We start from the raw sequence: 18338 nt of genomic DNA, 5'->3' as shown, positions 1-18338 counted from the left end.
GTAACATCTTAGAGTCCTATCAATAACAGGTCAATGGAATTTGTGAATAAAGATGGAGTCATAGCGCATAACAGTGCAAGCATCCCTCCCCTTCAAAATAGGCTATAAAATCCTACCTGGGTCTCCAGTTCAGTGACCTCCAAATTCAATTTATTGAGATGCTTGTTCACAAATGTGATGAGAGTCTGAAATGTGAAAATAGTTTAGTGAAGGTCTATTCAGTAGGGCAGCAGTTCCATGCATGGAATGAACTCCACTCAGAACAGAACTTGCATGAGCAAAGAGACTGCAATACAGTATTTTTTTTAAGTTTTAAAACTGAAATACTACATTAAAAAAATCTTTTGTTGTTTTTTCTTGCTTTTTAAGAATGATGAACAGAAATAAAGCGAACATGATGCATATAAATAAAAAATTCACTGTTTTGTAACAGAGATAATAATAATTCAAAAAAACTTGTGGCAGAGTGTAGGGAAGTGGGTAATTGGACTTGACTCAAATCAGACAGCAACCAAAATACTCTAGGTCAGACCCCTGGCAGTTGTAAACTGTATAACTCTTTGGCATCAGTGAACTAAATCAACCCAGTTGAGTTTTAATCAACATATACTTTGTGAGAACTCCTTTTCGATGAAAACTTTGATAACTGTATCTTTTTCTGCATTCCAAAGTTAATTTCAGGCTGCTAAATATTTACAAAAACTAACATTATATTCATGAATTTGTATTTTTATTTTCAGCGTAAAGCTTAGTGGTATTTAATGTATACAAACTACGTCAATGTTATATTATATGCACGCACATGCAACATATACTCACACAAGCATGCAGATACATATGTATTTTAAAAATAAATACTTCTAACCTTTTTTACTACATTGAGCTTGTCTGGAGCATGGTCAAATAAAGTGTCAAATGCATCTCTTTCTGAAAAAAAAAAAAAAAAAATCAGAGATGTTAATGTACTTAGCAGCAGTTGTCCAGATGCAGGGTAAACACTTACTAAAGCACATACTTATTTAAGACAAGAGTCAGCAAAATGTTTCAATATAGTCTCTTTGTATTCCAAGTACCATATATTTTGCATATTTCTCTCTTGCTCTAAGTTGCTATTATTTAGGGAAAGCATCGTTTTCAAGTATGACTCGGATTAGCTAACAACCTGTTTCTCAAAAATGAGCAAAGGGTGGAATACATATACATAAAACCCTGAACAGCCACATACTGGGAGTTAGGTAACCAACTTATTTTGTTCAGAAGAACATGAGTTTACTTCTGGAGTCACATCTACAGAGGAAAATTTTCCACAGGGGCCACAATATGTACGTATCACTCAGCGGATTGCATTGTGGAGTGCTACGCTGTATTAACCACCTCAGGCAAGCTTACAATTATACAGCTGCAAAACAATCTTTCTTATAAATGTTTTTGGACCATTCTGATAATGCAATTTAGTACATGATTAGTAGGACAGGCAACCTAGGGCAGAATGACTGCAACAGTACTGCGGTTACCTTCTGAAGGTGAAAAAAGAAAAAAAAAAAACCTTTTCAGAGAAATTTCCATTTGGACAATCTGAGTGATAGAGAACGACTCCAGAAAAAGCTACGTTCATATTCCTCAATGAAAACTGCTAAAGTACATCCAAAGGTTATTTGTAGAAGGGTGACTTTAAAGGAAGTAAGACTGCACTGGGATATCATGGGAAAAATGTCATGCATGTAGCTTTTTAACTCAGCAGTAAAGCAATCGTTGAAACAATGTAAGAAGCAAATGCTAAGTTCTTGGTGGGACTCCATTTAAACTCCTCATACGTGTTTTCTGTTGGCCAGGCGTTTGGCCAGCCTCAATACTAATCATGAAACATTCCAGGCAAAGGAACCTGCTGAATAACAACCCAAAGTCAGTAAAGTGTAAGTAGGTAACATATGCAAGAATGCCAACAAGTACAGCAGTTGGTTTACCATAAGACATCATTTCATATTACGCTGTGAGCTTATGACCATTAATACCATTACAGTAATGCTCTGGATGTTAAACCATAAAGCATCTGCAAATTAACATGTGCTGAAAAGTACTGAAATGCGTTTTAAAGATGGTCAGACTGATTTTAATGCTTTTCTCCCTTTGTTAACTGTCACAACAGTCTGTGGCACATATATTCATATATTTGCCAGGTCAATTATAAATTCTCTACTTCCTTGCAGTTTGATCAAAATGACCACCCGCTGCAAAACTAATGTCTACTCTGGATGCCTTAAGAAAAAGTTAACAATCAAATGAACTTACCGTGCCTTCCTGAAAATGCCCTATGGAAAGAAAAGAAAAAAGTTATATATATAATTCTCTTGCAGACATTGTCCTGCAAAATAAAACAGCATATGTGGCCAGATCTTCAGCTTGGTGAAAACTGGAGGAGATTCATGGAATTAAGAAAACCTTCATTAAGTTACTCCAGATGAGACTCCAGATTTAGTCTGGAGACCATCAGCATAATATCTCCTGGCTTCACAAAAGTTTCATGGAAAGGCCAGATCTCAGGTTTCCTACTGCCGAACCAAATCAGCACACCTTGCCAGTGAAGAATACTTTTTCATGTTAATTTTCTGAAAACTTTCCCTTTGCTTTAAAGATGCATTTGTCACATCAGCTGCAATACAAATTGCAGCCAGAACAATACTTGGACTACCTTATTAAGAAGTACAACATTTTGCTCTAGTTGATCCCTCATATAAATATTACACAAAAAATCCATAAAGGTTAATAAAATCATTAGTCTGGATTCTCTCCAATCTGTAAGAAACTAGGATATTCTATGATTGCTTTCTGTTTTTTTGGAATAACTTTTCTGTTACAAATGGCTTGATGAGATGACATGTACAGGGCTTACTACTGTCACTTTACATCCCCGAAGTCCAAACAACTAAAAAATAGTCATATTGCACTCCTTTTTGACAGAATCAAGTTGTTCTTTATCAAATAAATACCAACATAAAAGAGATATATCTTTCTTGTTTGTTTGAAGGCATTCTGAATACAATAATAAGAAATGCAATAAATGCAGAAATAAATAATAATAAATATAAAATACAGAGATTTTGAATATCTTCACTCTGTCTTCTCTTTTATCCTGGTCTCCTGCTTTTAGTCCCCTAGCTCTGAATTTCCACATCCTTTTGTATTTTTAGATGCATGTTTGTAGCTCTTGCAAGGACTGAAATACAATCACTGGCTGATGCATCATCTTCCTTGGAACCCCAATACCAAAATCTAAATATCAGCAAATGGTTGAATTTCTGAGACACATCTGTGTTCAATTACTGAATTGCTGGCAAAAGTGGTGTTGACATACTCAGTGTTACCAGTTATTTCCTCTTGGATTTGACGAGACTGGAGGATTCCTTCTCGTTTCTGGAAAAAATAAAAAAGTGACATTTTTCTCAGTAAAGTTTAATGCTTAGGGTACAGTAAAAATGTATTTGTGATATTTGATTTGTATAAACATAATTAGATATGAAATCTACAAAATAAGAACTTTTTAAAACAAACTTAGAGTAATGTATTATTTCTCCTTTCAAGTATTTCAAAAAACTCTCTTGTACAGTAACAAGAAACTTGAAACTCCACCTGTAGAAGGAAGTATTTCTTTTCCTTTCTTCATTGTTCTTAACTCACTTTTCTTTTAAGGGCCCCAATTCAGCAAGATATTTGAAACACCTAAACACATATGCAAGTCTTTTAGTAGATGTGTATCCTGGTGAGTTGAATTATTATTTCAATGAATATTGTGGCAGAGGGTGCCCATGCTTCATCTTTGGTGAAATCTTGCTCCTAGGCTACTCGTTCTTTCTGCCCTGTTCATTCACTTTTTTTTTTTTTTAACCTTAGTGTTTTCCTTTTCTGACTTCTCTCAACACAAAGGGCTCTCTTTGCTTGTGATGGAAAACCAAAATGTAGGATAATCTGTTCACTGCATGCTCCAAACCCTGGCCATCTTTATGTTAACATATGCATTAGCTCCAATGCTCTTCCAATGCAAGAAGCCCTTCATACATGGTGGTTAGCAGCCTGTGCATAGAAGTTGTGCACAAAATGGCAGAAGCCAACTCAAATGGTTGCAATTTGAGTCACAAAACGAAGGAGTTGAAAAGTGTGACATTGTTTCCAGGATGAAGATTACAGTCATATGGTGGTGGTATACATACCACACATATGTTTTGCCTCACTTCGTGTTCTTTCTGTTAATTCTATTCACTGGAATTATTAAAATTTTGCAATACAGAAAGAAATGCCAAGCAAATGCTGACGGCTGCATATAAAGTCTAGACATTAGGCAATTATTCATGATTCTTCACTCCCTGTCACACAAGGAAATGAGAAAAATAAATTTATTGTGGTCCTAGACTTGCACTCCATGTAGAAAAGAGAAAAGCAGAATAGCATTTTGGAAGAGTCCTTCATGGCATGTGAACTGCAGCTACTGTTCTTCCCTGCTTTGGAAAAGATAATACATCCCTCACCAGAGGCAGTCCTGGGTGTATGAAGCGCTGAGAATTTGGCCAGGCTTGTGTCAATTACTTCAAAACTGCATTAATAAAATATATATAAGGATCAAGCTTACTTTCAGCAAGAAAATCACACATAGCATCCTCTCAGTTACTTCAGAGTGGCACTTAGAACAATCCGAATTGTCCTTTTACACAGATGACAGTTTCAGGGGGGTTTCTTAATATTTTTTAAAGCCCTGTTACTAATTATCTTGCATATAGTTAAAACACTTTCAAGGAGAAGCTCTAAACATTATAAAGACAGAGTGGTGTCCTGTGTGTTACATACTGAACAGAGCATAGATCAGCTGCTGATGCCCCTTCTGCCATATGTCTTGAAAGTCTGAAGAAAATTTGCATCATTTAGGGCTATCTTCATCTCCAGGTTGTGCAGACAATGAATAAGCATTTGTACTTGAAGTTAGTGTCTAGTTCAAGTTAAAATTACACTCTGGCTTTTTTTTTTTTTTCCCCTCTTAGCTGCAGGGTGAAGGGAAGATTTTATTCCTTGATGGTGATTCTGATGTGCCAATAATGCATTCTGGAGCAAAAGCCCTATCACTCCACTCTCCTAGAGGGGGTGAGCATCACAGCAATGGCGATTGTATTTCTCAGTGCTCAGTCTGCTGATACAGGGAAGAAAAAGGCTTCTAATACTCTACCTTCACTCTGCAAATGTGCAACATGGCCTAAAACATTCTCTAGTATCAACATAAAACATATTTCACTTTTTGATAAACTGATATTAATATGAATAGGAATTCTGAACCTCTATCCTGTTGTTGACAAAAATGGAATTTCCACATTACCCAAACACAACATGCATCTGCTGGACACCAGCATGTGTCAAGACAGGCTTTCCTATGCTTTGTACTTGTAAGATGACTGGTGAAAATGTCCCAACAACATGAATCAACCTCAGAAATACTAGTCTAAGTACCTTCTCTATGCAGGCTGCTTCCCATACATCTTTTTCACTTTTTAAAACTCTTAAACTCAAAATTGACCCTAACACTGATGTCACTTGTTGTGAAGTTGTTTTAAACTTGACAGAGAATGACACAATATTCCCCAAAATAAAAAGAAATGCTAGTGAGGAGTGAAAGACTGCTCAGCAAAGTTCCATAAAGATAAAAGGGGCTAGAACTGAAATAACAAATGATAAAAATGAACAACTACTATTTGAAACATACTGAGAAATAAGGCATGAATTCAAAGATTCCCTGTTAAATGGAAAACCTGGACACACATTCCAGTGACCACAGAAGACTTTATTTGGATAGGCTTAGCATTTTGCTCCCTCATAGCTGAAAGACTGCACGAAAGGCCAAGATCGTCCTAATCACTTATTTTAATTTGGCAACTATTCCTAGAATGACAAAAAGAAAAAGAAAAATCTGAAAGCTGGGTAGCATGTCTAGACATGGAAAGGGTCTCTTCACCTCTGTTTGCATCAACTGTACATCATCAGTTTTCTATAACTGAAGGCCAACTGCTTAGTTTCCCACACAAACTCCCACTTGGAAAATCTTCCCGATGTTTGAATGGGTTTTCCCTCTGTACTGTTGCTATGCATTTAATCTGGTGGACCGTGTTTTATAACTGCCCCACCAAGATGAAATGCAGAACCATTCTGGAGCCTGACATCATTTGTCATAGGTTCAAAAAAAGATTTCCTGGGAACCTGCAGGCTGCTCAGAAACAATTCAGACTCATTTTCAGAGAGGCTGTGGGACCAATGCTATCAGATTAAGCTTGTAAAATAGACCTTCCTCTGCTCCCATTATTTTCTTAGCTTTCCTTTACAGTGGTTTGTGCACCCAAGAACTGATTTCCCCAATATTCAGAATATATTGAAGCCACCCTGACTGCTCCGCCATTGCAACTTTACATTCTCTGACTTAGAGCTCTTGCACAAAATCTGTCATTTAACCATTTGAGGATGGCAAAATAGAAAATGAAGAATAAAAGCGACAAAAATGACAGCAAGATCCAGCTCTCCACAGAAACCCTCTCTTGTTTCAGTAGAAAAGACCAAACAAAGCCTGGGCTTTGCTCAAACTTATTCATTCTATCAGTATGGAAGGAAAGAAAAGCAATGTAGCAAAACAGCTACAAAAGGTCCAAGCACCACAATTTTTCTTAAACAGCTTAACACACAGATTTCATAGTACTCTCATCGCTAACAGCTTTTGTACAAAACAGCCAAAGAAAACAAGCTTTCATAAGAACTGTGCTGATCACCTGTTGGGCATCAGCACATTTTTTATTTCAGAAATATCTTTGTATTTCAGTAAACTACGCTCAGCCAACACAGCAAACATTTTTGGCATTTCTAGACCTAACAAAATCATAATATAAATTAAGGCAGACTTCCTTAAAGAATTCCTCAAAATTATTTCTTCTGTTACTTTTCTTTCTCTACCACTCCCTTTCTCAACTGTATAGAACAGAATTTAAAACCAGCTACCAGAGTCTGTTGAGCTTCCCTAGGCATGACCTTACTTTACAGAATGGGTGAGGGTTTAAAACATCAGGTGTGAAAGTTTGAACACTAAATTAGGCTTTAGGTTTTTGACTAAAAGTTTCATTGAGATCAAAGGGTATACGATGAATAATAAAGAACCAATCCCACAGGATATGAAAGACAGATTTAAAAAAATAAAAATAAAAAAACACCCTTCATTAAAAAAATGAAAAATGTCTTAAGTACAATTATAGCAAGAATACTAGCCCCCACCCTTTGTTAATGGGAATCAGCATAGCCTTGGAGTTCCACTGATTGGCTTTCATCACGGACTGGGTCTGCAGGGCGAAATCTTCAACAACATAACTTGGATTTTATTCTGGTACAACTGCTTTCTCTGCAATCCACTGGCGCCTGAGCTACAGCTGTGTAGCTAAGAGGCAAAGCACTGAGCCAGATTCTCCCACTACTTATTGTTTTTAAATTGGTTTATCTCTACTGACTTCAGTGGATTTGCTGTTGAACTACATTAGCCTATTAAACAAGAGGAGAATTACGTCCATTGATTTCAATGGGAATTTTGTCTGGACATATAGAGAGAGAGCAGAATGCAAGATCTGGTTCTTTATTTAAGGACTGTGTTATTGTCCTTTTTTAGTTTCTTATTCCGAAGATGCCCTGACTGCTGCACCCTTTCTTTCTTAAGCTGGTTTTGGTAGAACTTTGACATAAACCAGTGTAATTAATAATTAAAAATATCTAAAGGAAACTGTTTGAGAATTATGTTCCTCTATAGTCTTAGAGGCATAACTGCAGATTTTCTGGGGTTATCTCTCATGCTCTGAAACCCACGAAGTAAAATATGACAGTCAGTGAATTGATTATCAGATGTCACTGATACATGTACCAGAAACTCTCCTTCAAATTTCTCCCCAAATTACAAAACTCGTCTGCTGTGAATGCAGTAAGAAGTGGTTACTTTCTCAGATCTTGCCCACATTTTCAGTCACGCAAAAATTGAGTAACAGCTCTTTGCACAAGATACTTAGGGATAACATCAGTTAAAAATATAAATAGTGACAGTTACAGGGTGAAACAGAAAAGCAAAATTAGTTGGAGAAAAAGAAAAGCAAATTAATTGGGAAGAGGCCAAACAAGATAGAGCAAGCACAAGTCCAACGAAGTAATATAATAAACAGAATAACATGAAGAATTTGGATGGACGTGGCTCTAATAAGGAGACTCACTGACAAAAAAATTTAGTTGTAGGGGTTTTTTGCATGCTTATGAGAAAGCTAACACTGTAATCAGAATAAATTAGCATGCACAAGGCTGAAAAAGAATATTTAGTCACCTAACGTGAATCTGAATGTAATAAACAGTGACAATTCATCATTCAGTGCCAAGAATGATTTGAATCTCTACACAAGTGAGAAGACTGTCAAAAATGGGAAAAATAGTAACTCAAGAGATGTATTGAGAGATAAGAAAATGCATTCCAACAATAATAATGCTTCATATATTTTTCATGTCACAGTCTGGACACTTCACAATCAAAATATGATATTCTGAACCACAGCTCAATCTGGCAAAGCATTTCTGCCTTTTTCTGGTTGTAGCATTGTCAGCAGAGAAGACACACGTGTTTCTTGTCAGCCAAGGAGAGAGACACCTGTGTGTCCAGACAGAAACTCTAGAAGTCTTTTTCAAAAAAAAAGAACAACAAAACCAACAACAAAAAAACACCAACACCCAAAACAAAACAAACAAACAAAAAACCCACCATCAACAAAAAACCTCAGTCAATTTCTCAACGCTGCCAGAAGCTGTTTAATAACTCTCTTACCTGCACAACAACAACCTGAATGGACACGTGATCTGGGAGTCTGATTGGTGCTCGAAAATACTGTGATAATGCAACCAGAAGATGAAGTATTGCTACAAGACTTTTAGCATGAACAGCTGAAATAGATATTAAAAGCACAAGTTACAAACTGCAAGCAACTAGGGCACATATTTTTACTTTTTAGATTGTAGGGATTATACGACTCTCCTCCTCTTGCCACCTGGAGCAAGGGGCACTTTTAAGGCACCTCTCCTTTATTTGTCTCCTCCTGCTCAACAGGCCACGTGATAGCTGCCCAGTCAGTAATATACATCAGCACCAAAACACTAGTTTTTGCAATATATCTGGATGCCACAGGCTTCATGGAAACCTACAGTTAAACCAAAAGCCAGATTTCATGTACAACAGCTTAAGTGATGTCTGTGCATTTTCCTTGCCTTTCTTTTTATTCCCTTTATTTCAATAAGGATTTATGGACTATCAGAAAGATATTTTTGTATTCATAGCATGCACTTATTCATTTTTAAGTTTCACAAAGTCTGCAGGATGATAAACAAGCCTGTTTTGGCAGAAGCCTTACGCAATAACTTACTAAACTCAATGACTCAAACATTCCTCATGAAGTTGTTATAGTTCTTGTTATTGAAGCCTTTTCACAGCAGGTTTCATATGGGTAGTTAACACTAACACGACTTACAAGATATCAAAAGCTGTACTGTAGGAAATTTTTAATCAAGTATCAAACTACTGGCATCAAAATGAATCCTAATTCTAATTCTTATTACTTTTTATTATTTTTTTTTGATTTTGCACTCATAGCCTTCCGCAGAGTAGTATTCCAAAACAATCTTTGATAGCTACAGTACAGCGAATTTTACGTATGAACTAACCAATAACAACTACCTTACTTCACTGTACAGCAGGATCAGATTCACTAACATATCCTTCCTCGTTATCGTCCACTGCAAGCCTCGACTATGCAGTAGAGATTTCTCCACCTATCCATACATATAAAATGTGACATCACTGTCAAATTTTTCTGGGGTGCCACTGGTAGGAAAGGAGGTGCCTTAACAGAATGCTAAAAAGATGTCTGTCTGCCTAGCATCAATGTGTGCTACAGCTGGCTCCAGCTGCTGCAGCCTATCTTTACTTTAGCTCTAAAAAACGTGCAAAACATTAAATGAAAACTAGAAGTTAAATTATCAGGCTGCTCCAAACACCCTGCATCCAGCTGTGTAACTGAAAATGCAAAAAAAAAAAAAAAAAAAAAAAATGGGGGGGTGGGGGGGTGGTTGGAGAGAGAAGGATGCAGGAAACTCAGTGGGGCCATACAAAAGCGAAAGTCAGTGATGCCTAATGTTCATTCTCCCTCCCTGGAACTATTTTTATCCCTATCGTAGATTTGTTGTGGACAGAACATAAGACACAAAACAGCTCAGCTCAGGACAGGTATAGGAACTGCTATATACTGTTCCAGGTATTCACCAGGGCAAAATGATTCTAGATACCAAACTTAAAACAGATCAAGAGGCCTGATTTTCTATAACTGTTGATAACTGCTTTCTGCAACACATATCCATTAAAATGTCTTGTGCTGGTCATTTCTATGTAGATATTATGATTTTCATTTCTAATGAAATAGAACAGGAGGGGACAGTCCTAATCTTGATGAGGGTTTTGTAATCAAAATCAGTGGCTCAGATTTAGTCTTAAACAATCAGAAATATCAATATCTATGTTGTACATCTTAAACAAATGCAGAGTCCGTGAACCTAACTCTCCTTCAGCCTAGCTACTACATTTATGTACGTACTTACCCCTTTCAGGAAACCAATTTATTAACAGAAAACTTAAGCTGTTTTGCATATGGACTTAAAAGTTTATTTAAATTGGAAATTGAGCAGCAGGAAAAAGGGCAGAGTGTACTGTATGTGTTCACCCTTTTCTTTACCTCCTACTGAAGAGCAGCTCCTACCATAAATACTAGGTTTCAGCTCTCCCATAGCATTGGATATTTACATATTCCAGATTGCAACTACAAACTCTCAGCTGCCAACTAATGGGAACAGCATACAAAACAAGCAACTTACAGTCAACGTTCCACTTAATGCTTCTTGGCGGGAGTTTAAGGGTTTCATTGATCTTCTCAAGCACTGTCTGTAGCTTCTGTTTCTGAGCAATTTCAGATTGAGTAACTTCAGCAACATTCAGCTTCTCACTTTCAAGTTTCTCTGAAGTGATAATAGAAGTAAAAACAGCTAGTCCATGAGGGACATCCATGAGGAACACAAAAACATTGCATGCAGCCAGTTGTACATTCAAGAGATATCAGACTTCCTGTTTTTAAAATAGAAAGCTTTTGCTTCCAGAACCACTTTCCTGTGCTCTTCTGAACTTCTAAAGACACAGTCCTTTATTTCCCCATTGCCAAGAGGAAGGCCAAATATTAATTAATTCCACAATACAGGCTAATAAAAGTTTGTTGCAAATCCCTTTACAGAACATCAGAATGAGAGGTAAGACCCATTACTTCTATTGTTACCGGATAAAGAGTATTCTGTGTGTAACTGACTTGCACAGCAGACAATTAAACCTAGGAGAGACAGATACGAACTTTAAGAAGATCTGTGTCATCAGTCCAAGCCTCATTGGCTTTTCGAGATGTACAAAATTTACCTGGCTCACTTGTGATAGAATTGAACTGGCACCATATTCACAGAGGTGAAAGAAGCAATCAAGAAATCTGAAGAAATATTTCTGGAGGAATGAAAGCAACTAAAACCTTGAGCAATTGATTTCTATGTAATCATAGCCCTTTTCTGCACTCAAAATTTGCAGTAAGTTTTGAATTATTTTACAAATTTTTTGTTAATAATTAGTAGAGATTGCTAGGCTTATATAAACTCAGCCTAGATTGCTTTAACCAGATTTCAGAAAAATCGATAAAAGTCTGGCGTGAACTGTATCTACACATGTAGTAGCATGTAATGGTTTAGATAGATCAATTGAAAAGTAGATCTTTTTTAAACTACAGAAAATGTGAGCACGAAAAAGGTTTCAGTTACCTGAAGACAGATTCAGATGTGCAACAAGAAAACACGTAACCTATTTGCACACGGAAAGGGAAGTATGTGATGTTTGCAATGACTCAGGAGGACACACCCTGCTCCATGGATTTAACAGAGGTGTAAGAAGAGAAACAAGCTCCATTATAAAGAGTATAAAAGACATTGCCACTGTTCCGTAAAACTGTCAGGAAACTCATAACCATTAATTAGGAAATAATGAAAATTTGGTGATAAAAGTTTCCTCACAACAACACAGAGACAAAATGCTTGGTCACCTATCAATTTTCTTCTAGAAAATAATATATTATCAAGTTTGGTAAAAGTTGACCTTGCTCTCACTGATGTCAACTGAATTATCTTCCCAAAGACAGTGACTCTGGGCTATCAGTCTATGTATCTTGCCTAAAAAGCTGTTATTTCTATGGATTTCTTGTGTCTCCACAGAATTCAGTCTGTGCAGTCTCACAAGACCAAAGCCTTACATATCATAGACCCGATCCATAAGAAATTAAGGATAATGGAAAGGATTCCACTGAAATCAGCAAGTGCTGGACCAGTATATACATGTTTAGAGTCAGGCTGTATCAGCTATGCATTGGGGTGGTGGGGGGGAGGGGGGTGTTAGGTGAAGTCACCAAAGGTCTGCCTATGGGAATCAAATTGCTTCATTCCACCACCATATATCCAATAGCTTAACCATTCATAGAAGGGAATAGTCTACGTAGTCTTTATTAGAAGTGCTCACATGATGTTTCAAGATTCATTTAAGATACTGAAAAGAAATTTACTGGAGACTTTACGAGCTGTAATAACTAAGAAAGTGGCTTCTAAGCCAACAGTTAAAAAACCACATGCCAGCTCTGCATTAGTAGTTTCTTTTCTCTGTTTCTCAACTGAAGTTCAGTCTGTGGTCCATTGGGTATCATTACCTCAGTAATGTTAAGAGACAGACATCAAATCAGAAAGAAATTCCAACTTTCCAGAGGAACTCCAAGATGTGAATAAACTACAGTATGGAACCAGCACAGATTAAAAACATCCACCATTGTACTGAAAATACCCTTGCTTTTAAACTTACTTTCCACTTGTAACATGGTTAAGTTTTGTACAGCACATATGCAGATAATAAAATCAGAGTGAATGTTGTTGCCAAGACAAGAACCCCAGCACTCTCTAGCACCCCAGGTAGGCTTTATGCTGTTCTCATCAACTACAGAGCACCACACATTGCACTGTGGCTATAAGGACTGTGCATACAGCCTATTGCTCAAGGGTCTCGTAATACAATGCTATTTTTATATCACTTAGTGGCATAACTGTAAGATGATACCAAGGCTCCTAAGTAGGAACAAGTGAACCACTTACTGACAAAGTGTCCCGACACTATGCATATATATTTTTTCTTACCAAATAATTTCTGCAATACTTGTCCATCATACAGGTCTTCAGCTAAGTCTTTCACAATAATCCTCTCTCCTACCAACACATCATTAATCCAGTCAATTAATACCTATACAGGAAACATAAATTTGGCAGAATTATACACTATTCATTTGCAATTTAAAACACGTCATTTTGTACAATGCTGAAAATATTTAGCAGAAGGAATACCGAAGCTGCAATGCCTCAAAATACAATCAGTCTGAAATCCCATCAGAAGAAAATAAGGAGGACTCAGGAAGGACTTGTCTGAGGTGGCTGCATCTATATACCACAAGGTCTAGACGAATGTAAGATTGAAGCATTGCTTTCTGAGGTGAAATCTGTCATTTGATTTCAGTAGTATTTTAACATTTTACTGCGTAGCTAAAGGTTTTGAAGCTGATTCTAATGAAGCTTCCTCCTGTAAGTTGTAACCCCAAGAATTACAAAGACTATGAAGGAAGTCAATGTGATTTTACACTGCAGGGTGCGATAGGAATAAGAATCAGAACTCAGGATTTTAATTCAAATCATTAGTTTTTTTGTGCCTTGTCTAGAGAAAGAGACCCCAAAAACTGACCGGCACAGTTCACTGGGATATATGCACCACATAGTTTCATTTAATTAATATCTAAACAAAGCTTTGAAGCATGCAAATGAAAGAGGCAGGGACAGCATTAAAAATAGTTTCACTTTCAAAAAAGTGTTTACGTGCTTTCCATTACCTTCATTAGTTCTTGTAATTTTGGGTCATTTCTTGAATTTGGATCAACCATTGTTCGGACTTCATTTTCCTCTGGAAGGTTTAAAAGGAAGATATTAGAAGCTATTACAGGCATGACACTTTATTTTACATCAAGCTTTTATGTTGAGATGTAAAATTGTTGTGAATTACCTAGCATAGTGTCCTCAGGGTCTAGTTCGAATGGAATCGGACTGAGAGGTAAGTTAATGGCATTTATTCCTTCTTCCTGTAATTCAGATACTAGGAAATAAAAAAGAAGAGCTTGGTCAAATTTCAATTCAATTTTACTATTTCACTAAAAGTAGTATTAATTGTATTAATTTCTTTATGAGAACATGAGTCTATTAGATAAGCCACTGGGTGTAATTACAGCAATAAAATATAGCTAACAAAAATGGGAGGCCCAGACAACAAAACTTCACTTGTTCAAGCAGCATGGATAATGGTACTGGAATCAATGTAATTTCCTCAAAGCTTTTTCAGGAAAAGGCCCATTGTCCTCAAATTTTAAATGCCTCGCTTGCATTTTAATGGCCCTGACATTTTAACACTAATGAATCATTTTAGATGAGGGAAATGATTATTGCTCTCAGCTACGTCACCCTTGCTCTGAAGGTGCTTCAAGTTTAGCTACTTAAGAAGAGCCAGGTCTGGCTATATATCCACACGTGAGCTGCCAGGCTGAATATCTATTTAGGACTGAAGGTGCAGTCACAGCTTGTTGCTCCAGGAACACAGCTCCCTCCATTGCTCAGGTCAGAGACCAACTAGAGCAGACTTGTGCCCTCAGGCTTTCTTTTGCAGAAACCACAGCAACAGGACACAGGGGGAAGATGATGAACCCTCAATAGTACTGCCTTAGTGTGGAGTCCAGACACAGGTTGGGAAAGAACCTGGACCTAGGAACGAGGAAGTAAACCAAAATCCCAGTTTGGACACCACCCACAACTGCCAGGAAATATGGACGAGTTCTTACGCAGCCAAACTCCCTTAATGCTGCAAAAATCAATGCCTTCATGATGCATGCTCTGAGGACATAGGAACAGAGAGATCCAGAGAAGTAATCCTACCACTAGTTCTTCACTGTAATCTGTTTTGGACCTGGTACAGTTCAGAGCAACTTCATTCATGCCTCTCGGTGACCCAATCTTTAACGGGTTTCAAAAAAAACATTCCTTCACGACCCAAAAATGTCTCTAGAACAGAAGATAGTAAAATCAAACAAGTCAATACACTGATCCTACAGCTATGGAAGGATGCATAGCACCATGCATGGAGGGTGCCCACTTTGGTGATCAGTCAAGATTGCTTCTACTTTGTAACCAAGGAGTCAGTGCAAATTTGACTTACAGAACCAGGAAAGAGGTTCACTGTCTTCTGAATGACACGTAACTCAAGTTGCTTTGACCACTCATTTTGCAGTATACAGGTCTCTTCAATAGAACTGGTTGCTAGTATAGCTGATTCAGTCTGAGTTTAAACTTCCTACATGTGTCCTAAAGATTCAGGTGGCTGTACAACCGCCTCTTGACATGAACTAAAATACACTATTAATGTGCAGATGAAGATTCACTATCTAACATTTCAGTTTTGAAAATGACACACACACACACACACAAAGGTTTGGAGAAAACAGAAAAGTAGAAAATAACAGTAGAGATCCTATGTTTTGTTCCTGGCCCCAAGACTGCCTAATAAGTAAGCTTTTGGAAAATGGATTTACCTCTCTGCCTTAACATCTTGTGTGCAATAAGTATAGATAAATTTCACATGAACGTTGCAATAATTAGTTAGATGGTGTGATAACAGTACTTAAAACTTTCCAAATTTTTTCTACACTTTGTGAAATGTTTTGTGCTCTGCCAGATGAAATGCCTATGTGCACTTCAGGAGTCTCTGCAGCTGTATTCAGGCATCTGTGTAAGATTCATAGCAGTAATGGCTGTTAGAATGCTTATTACTTTTAATAATATGAAAATAACGGAAAAATCCACTACCTTCAAAACTAAGACAGTTGCTTCACACACTCACCCTGCTTGTGCATATCTAAAATGCAAATACTGAGAAGCTCTAAGGAGTAATAAAATAATGTTGACAATAATAGTCCCCTAGATTGTTGTATATCCTCTAAAACTGAAGGCTGAGAGCAGTGGACCAAATTAATCCCTCGTGTAACTCCATAGAGTTCCGAAGAGCTATAGCAAGGATGAATTTGGTCTAACATGTACAATCTCAGAACTGTTTACACTTCATGGCAATTTTTTGAAGTACTAGCACTCCTTGGAGAAAAACATGATTGGTTTTATTAACTACTTTGATTTTTTTTTTTTTCATTTTGGTTCAAAATTGTTAGGTACATAAGAACATCAGTAGATAGAAAACCTCCAGGTGGAGGTCTTTCTGTTCTGAAATGTTCAGTTCATGAAGGACAACTGCACAAAGGTTCCCTAGGCAGAAAGCTTTTTTTCACATTGATCCCCAGAGGGAGCATAGTAAATAAAAGCCTGTCAAGCCAGCTGGCTCCACAGAGTTCTCCTATCCCAAATGGCTGGATGCTCTCCTTGGGCAAGAGCCTGGAGGAAGGAGACATGTTTTCCTGGTGCAGGACTGTGGAGGAAGTTTGTGGCTCCTCTCTCCAGGAGAAGAACCACTGGCACAGCTCACTGGCACTTCTCCAAGGAGACTGAGCAGACCTTTCAGGGCTGAATGTTTTGTAAGGCATTCTTTACAAGGTGATCACCCACTGAAAGCCCCTATTTTTGTCCTCCAACATGTACAACTACTACATTCTACTCCTAATAACGTGACCTTCGTCATATAATCAGAGTTCCTGATAATAAACAAAAAACCCCATGTCTTTGCATGAAAAGGGAATATAAAATACAAATAAAATTGTAATAAATACATAGGGGACTCTAATACATTGATCTGTTCTAGAATGCATTGCAAGTGCTGCACGTATGGTACATACAAGTACTGCTTCGCAGTACACAGGGATGCACAATTGGTGGACTTGTTCCCCTGAGATGCTCACCCTGATTGCAAATTTCTCGTGCCTGCCTGTGCTATATGCAGAACCTACCCAACCCAGTGCCAGATGATGAAAGATCCCAGGTAGATTGTTTGCCAAACAAACAGGACAGTGATACTCCCAGCTCTTCTCCTCAGACGCTGCCTTCTGCAGTGCACAACACATGCCCGAGGCTGCCATTAGTGCTGCAAGAAAGACCCCTCCTGCCCTCCCACCCGCTGCAAGCAGAAAACATGATGGAGAAACTCCGACCCCAAGAGCATCTTTTTCATTTCTTCCCCAATACTGAAAAGACTTACCACAGATTAAGAGCACTACTAAAAGAAGCAGGTAAGAACGCATGCGTTATATTAAGTTGTACGTAATGGGAGAGAAAAAGTATTATGTAACGCAACCTTTCTTTCTAAGGATTTCCATCAAAAATTTCATGACAAACCACTATTATACACTTAGGTGTTTATAGAGGAACTGCAAAAATGCAACTAAGGTTACAAGATTGCGTAACGCAGTTTCAGCAGAAGAATCAAATTTTCAGCTGTTTTTCATTAGTTTTAATTATTTTCATCAAAATCACTTAATTTACTATTTTAATCATCTCATTTTTTGAAATACTTTGACAAGTGACTTAGAGCCTCAGCAAGGCTTCCTCTCTGAGTCTTACAGCGCAAAGACTCAGACCCAGAAGGGAGGAGGGGACACAGCTACAGTGGTTCATCTTGACCACACCAGTCACCAGGAGCCAAACCAGCGCAGGGGAACATGGGGCAGCTCTTCTGAAGGAGAGCATCCACAGGGCTGTCCACTTGACATCAGGTCTGCTTGGCCCCATGACCCCAGCAATCAGGGGTGACAGTGCTCTTCTGTTCTCACTTGCCCTGCGGCCCACATGCAGCCCAGTGCATCAGCTACCTTGGGACCAGCTGTGCTACTTAGACTGGCATGATTAGGGGCTTTATATTTGTGGACCTGAGAGGAAAATCCACTCTTTCTTTTCTTTTTTTTTTTTTTTTAAATGACAGTGCTCAGTGGTTGTACTTTTAAAGCAAGACCCTTAAAAGCAAGGGATTACTCAAGGCTCAGACAAATCTCTGTGGACTGGCAATGGTGAAGGTCCCAGTTTTAACTCTGGATAAGGAATGGACACTTTTCTTCTAAGACTTCTGATTAACTTCCACGTGCCAAATCTGTCATGATGTAATCAAGCACAAC

The 18338-nt window shown here is 37.8% G+C and overlaps 1 protein-coding gene across 2 annotated transcripts in view; it reads right to left on the bottom strand.

Annotated features, from left to right (window-relative positions):
- PARVA (parvin alpha) overlaps positions 1 to 18338 on the bottom strand; it is a 67773-nt gene that overhangs the window by 10844 nt on the left and 38591 nt on the right. For both annotated transcript variants that reach the window (XR_005820446.1, XM_040559361.1), the window contains exons 2-10: positions 14249 to 14338; positions 14079 to 14149; positions 13339 to 13441; positions 10954 to 11094; positions 8861 to 8976; positions 3353 to 3411; positions 2290 to 2309; positions 866 to 927; positions 117 to 185 (exon numbers count right to left, since the gene is read on the bottom strand). Coding sequence is in view for 1 of the 2 variants with exons in the window: in XM_040559361.1 (XP_040415295.1) it covers positions 117 to 185; positions 866 to 927; positions 2290 to 2309; positions 3353 to 3411; positions 8861 to 8976; positions 10954 to 11094; positions 13339 to 13441; positions 14079 to 14149; positions 14249 to 14338 (731 nt within the window). In the remaining variant the exon portion in view is untranslated. The remainder of the gene's footprint in view (positions 1 to 116; positions 186 to 865; positions 928 to 2289; positions 2310 to 3352; positions 3412 to 8860; positions 8977 to 10953; positions 11095 to 13338; positions 13442 to 14078; positions 14150 to 14248; positions 14339 to 18338) is intronic.

This window comes from Cygnus olor, chromosome 5 (assembly GCF_009769625.2).
Source record: "Cygnus olor isolate bCygOlo1 chromosome 5, bCygOlo1.pri.v2, whole genome shotgun sequence".
NCBI classification, from domain to species: Eukaryota; Metazoa; Chordata; class Aves; order Anseriformes; family Anatidae; genus Cygnus; species Cygnus olor.
Note: the sequence above shows the minus strand (reverse complement) of the source record. Positions and strands in the feature narration are given on the sequence as shown.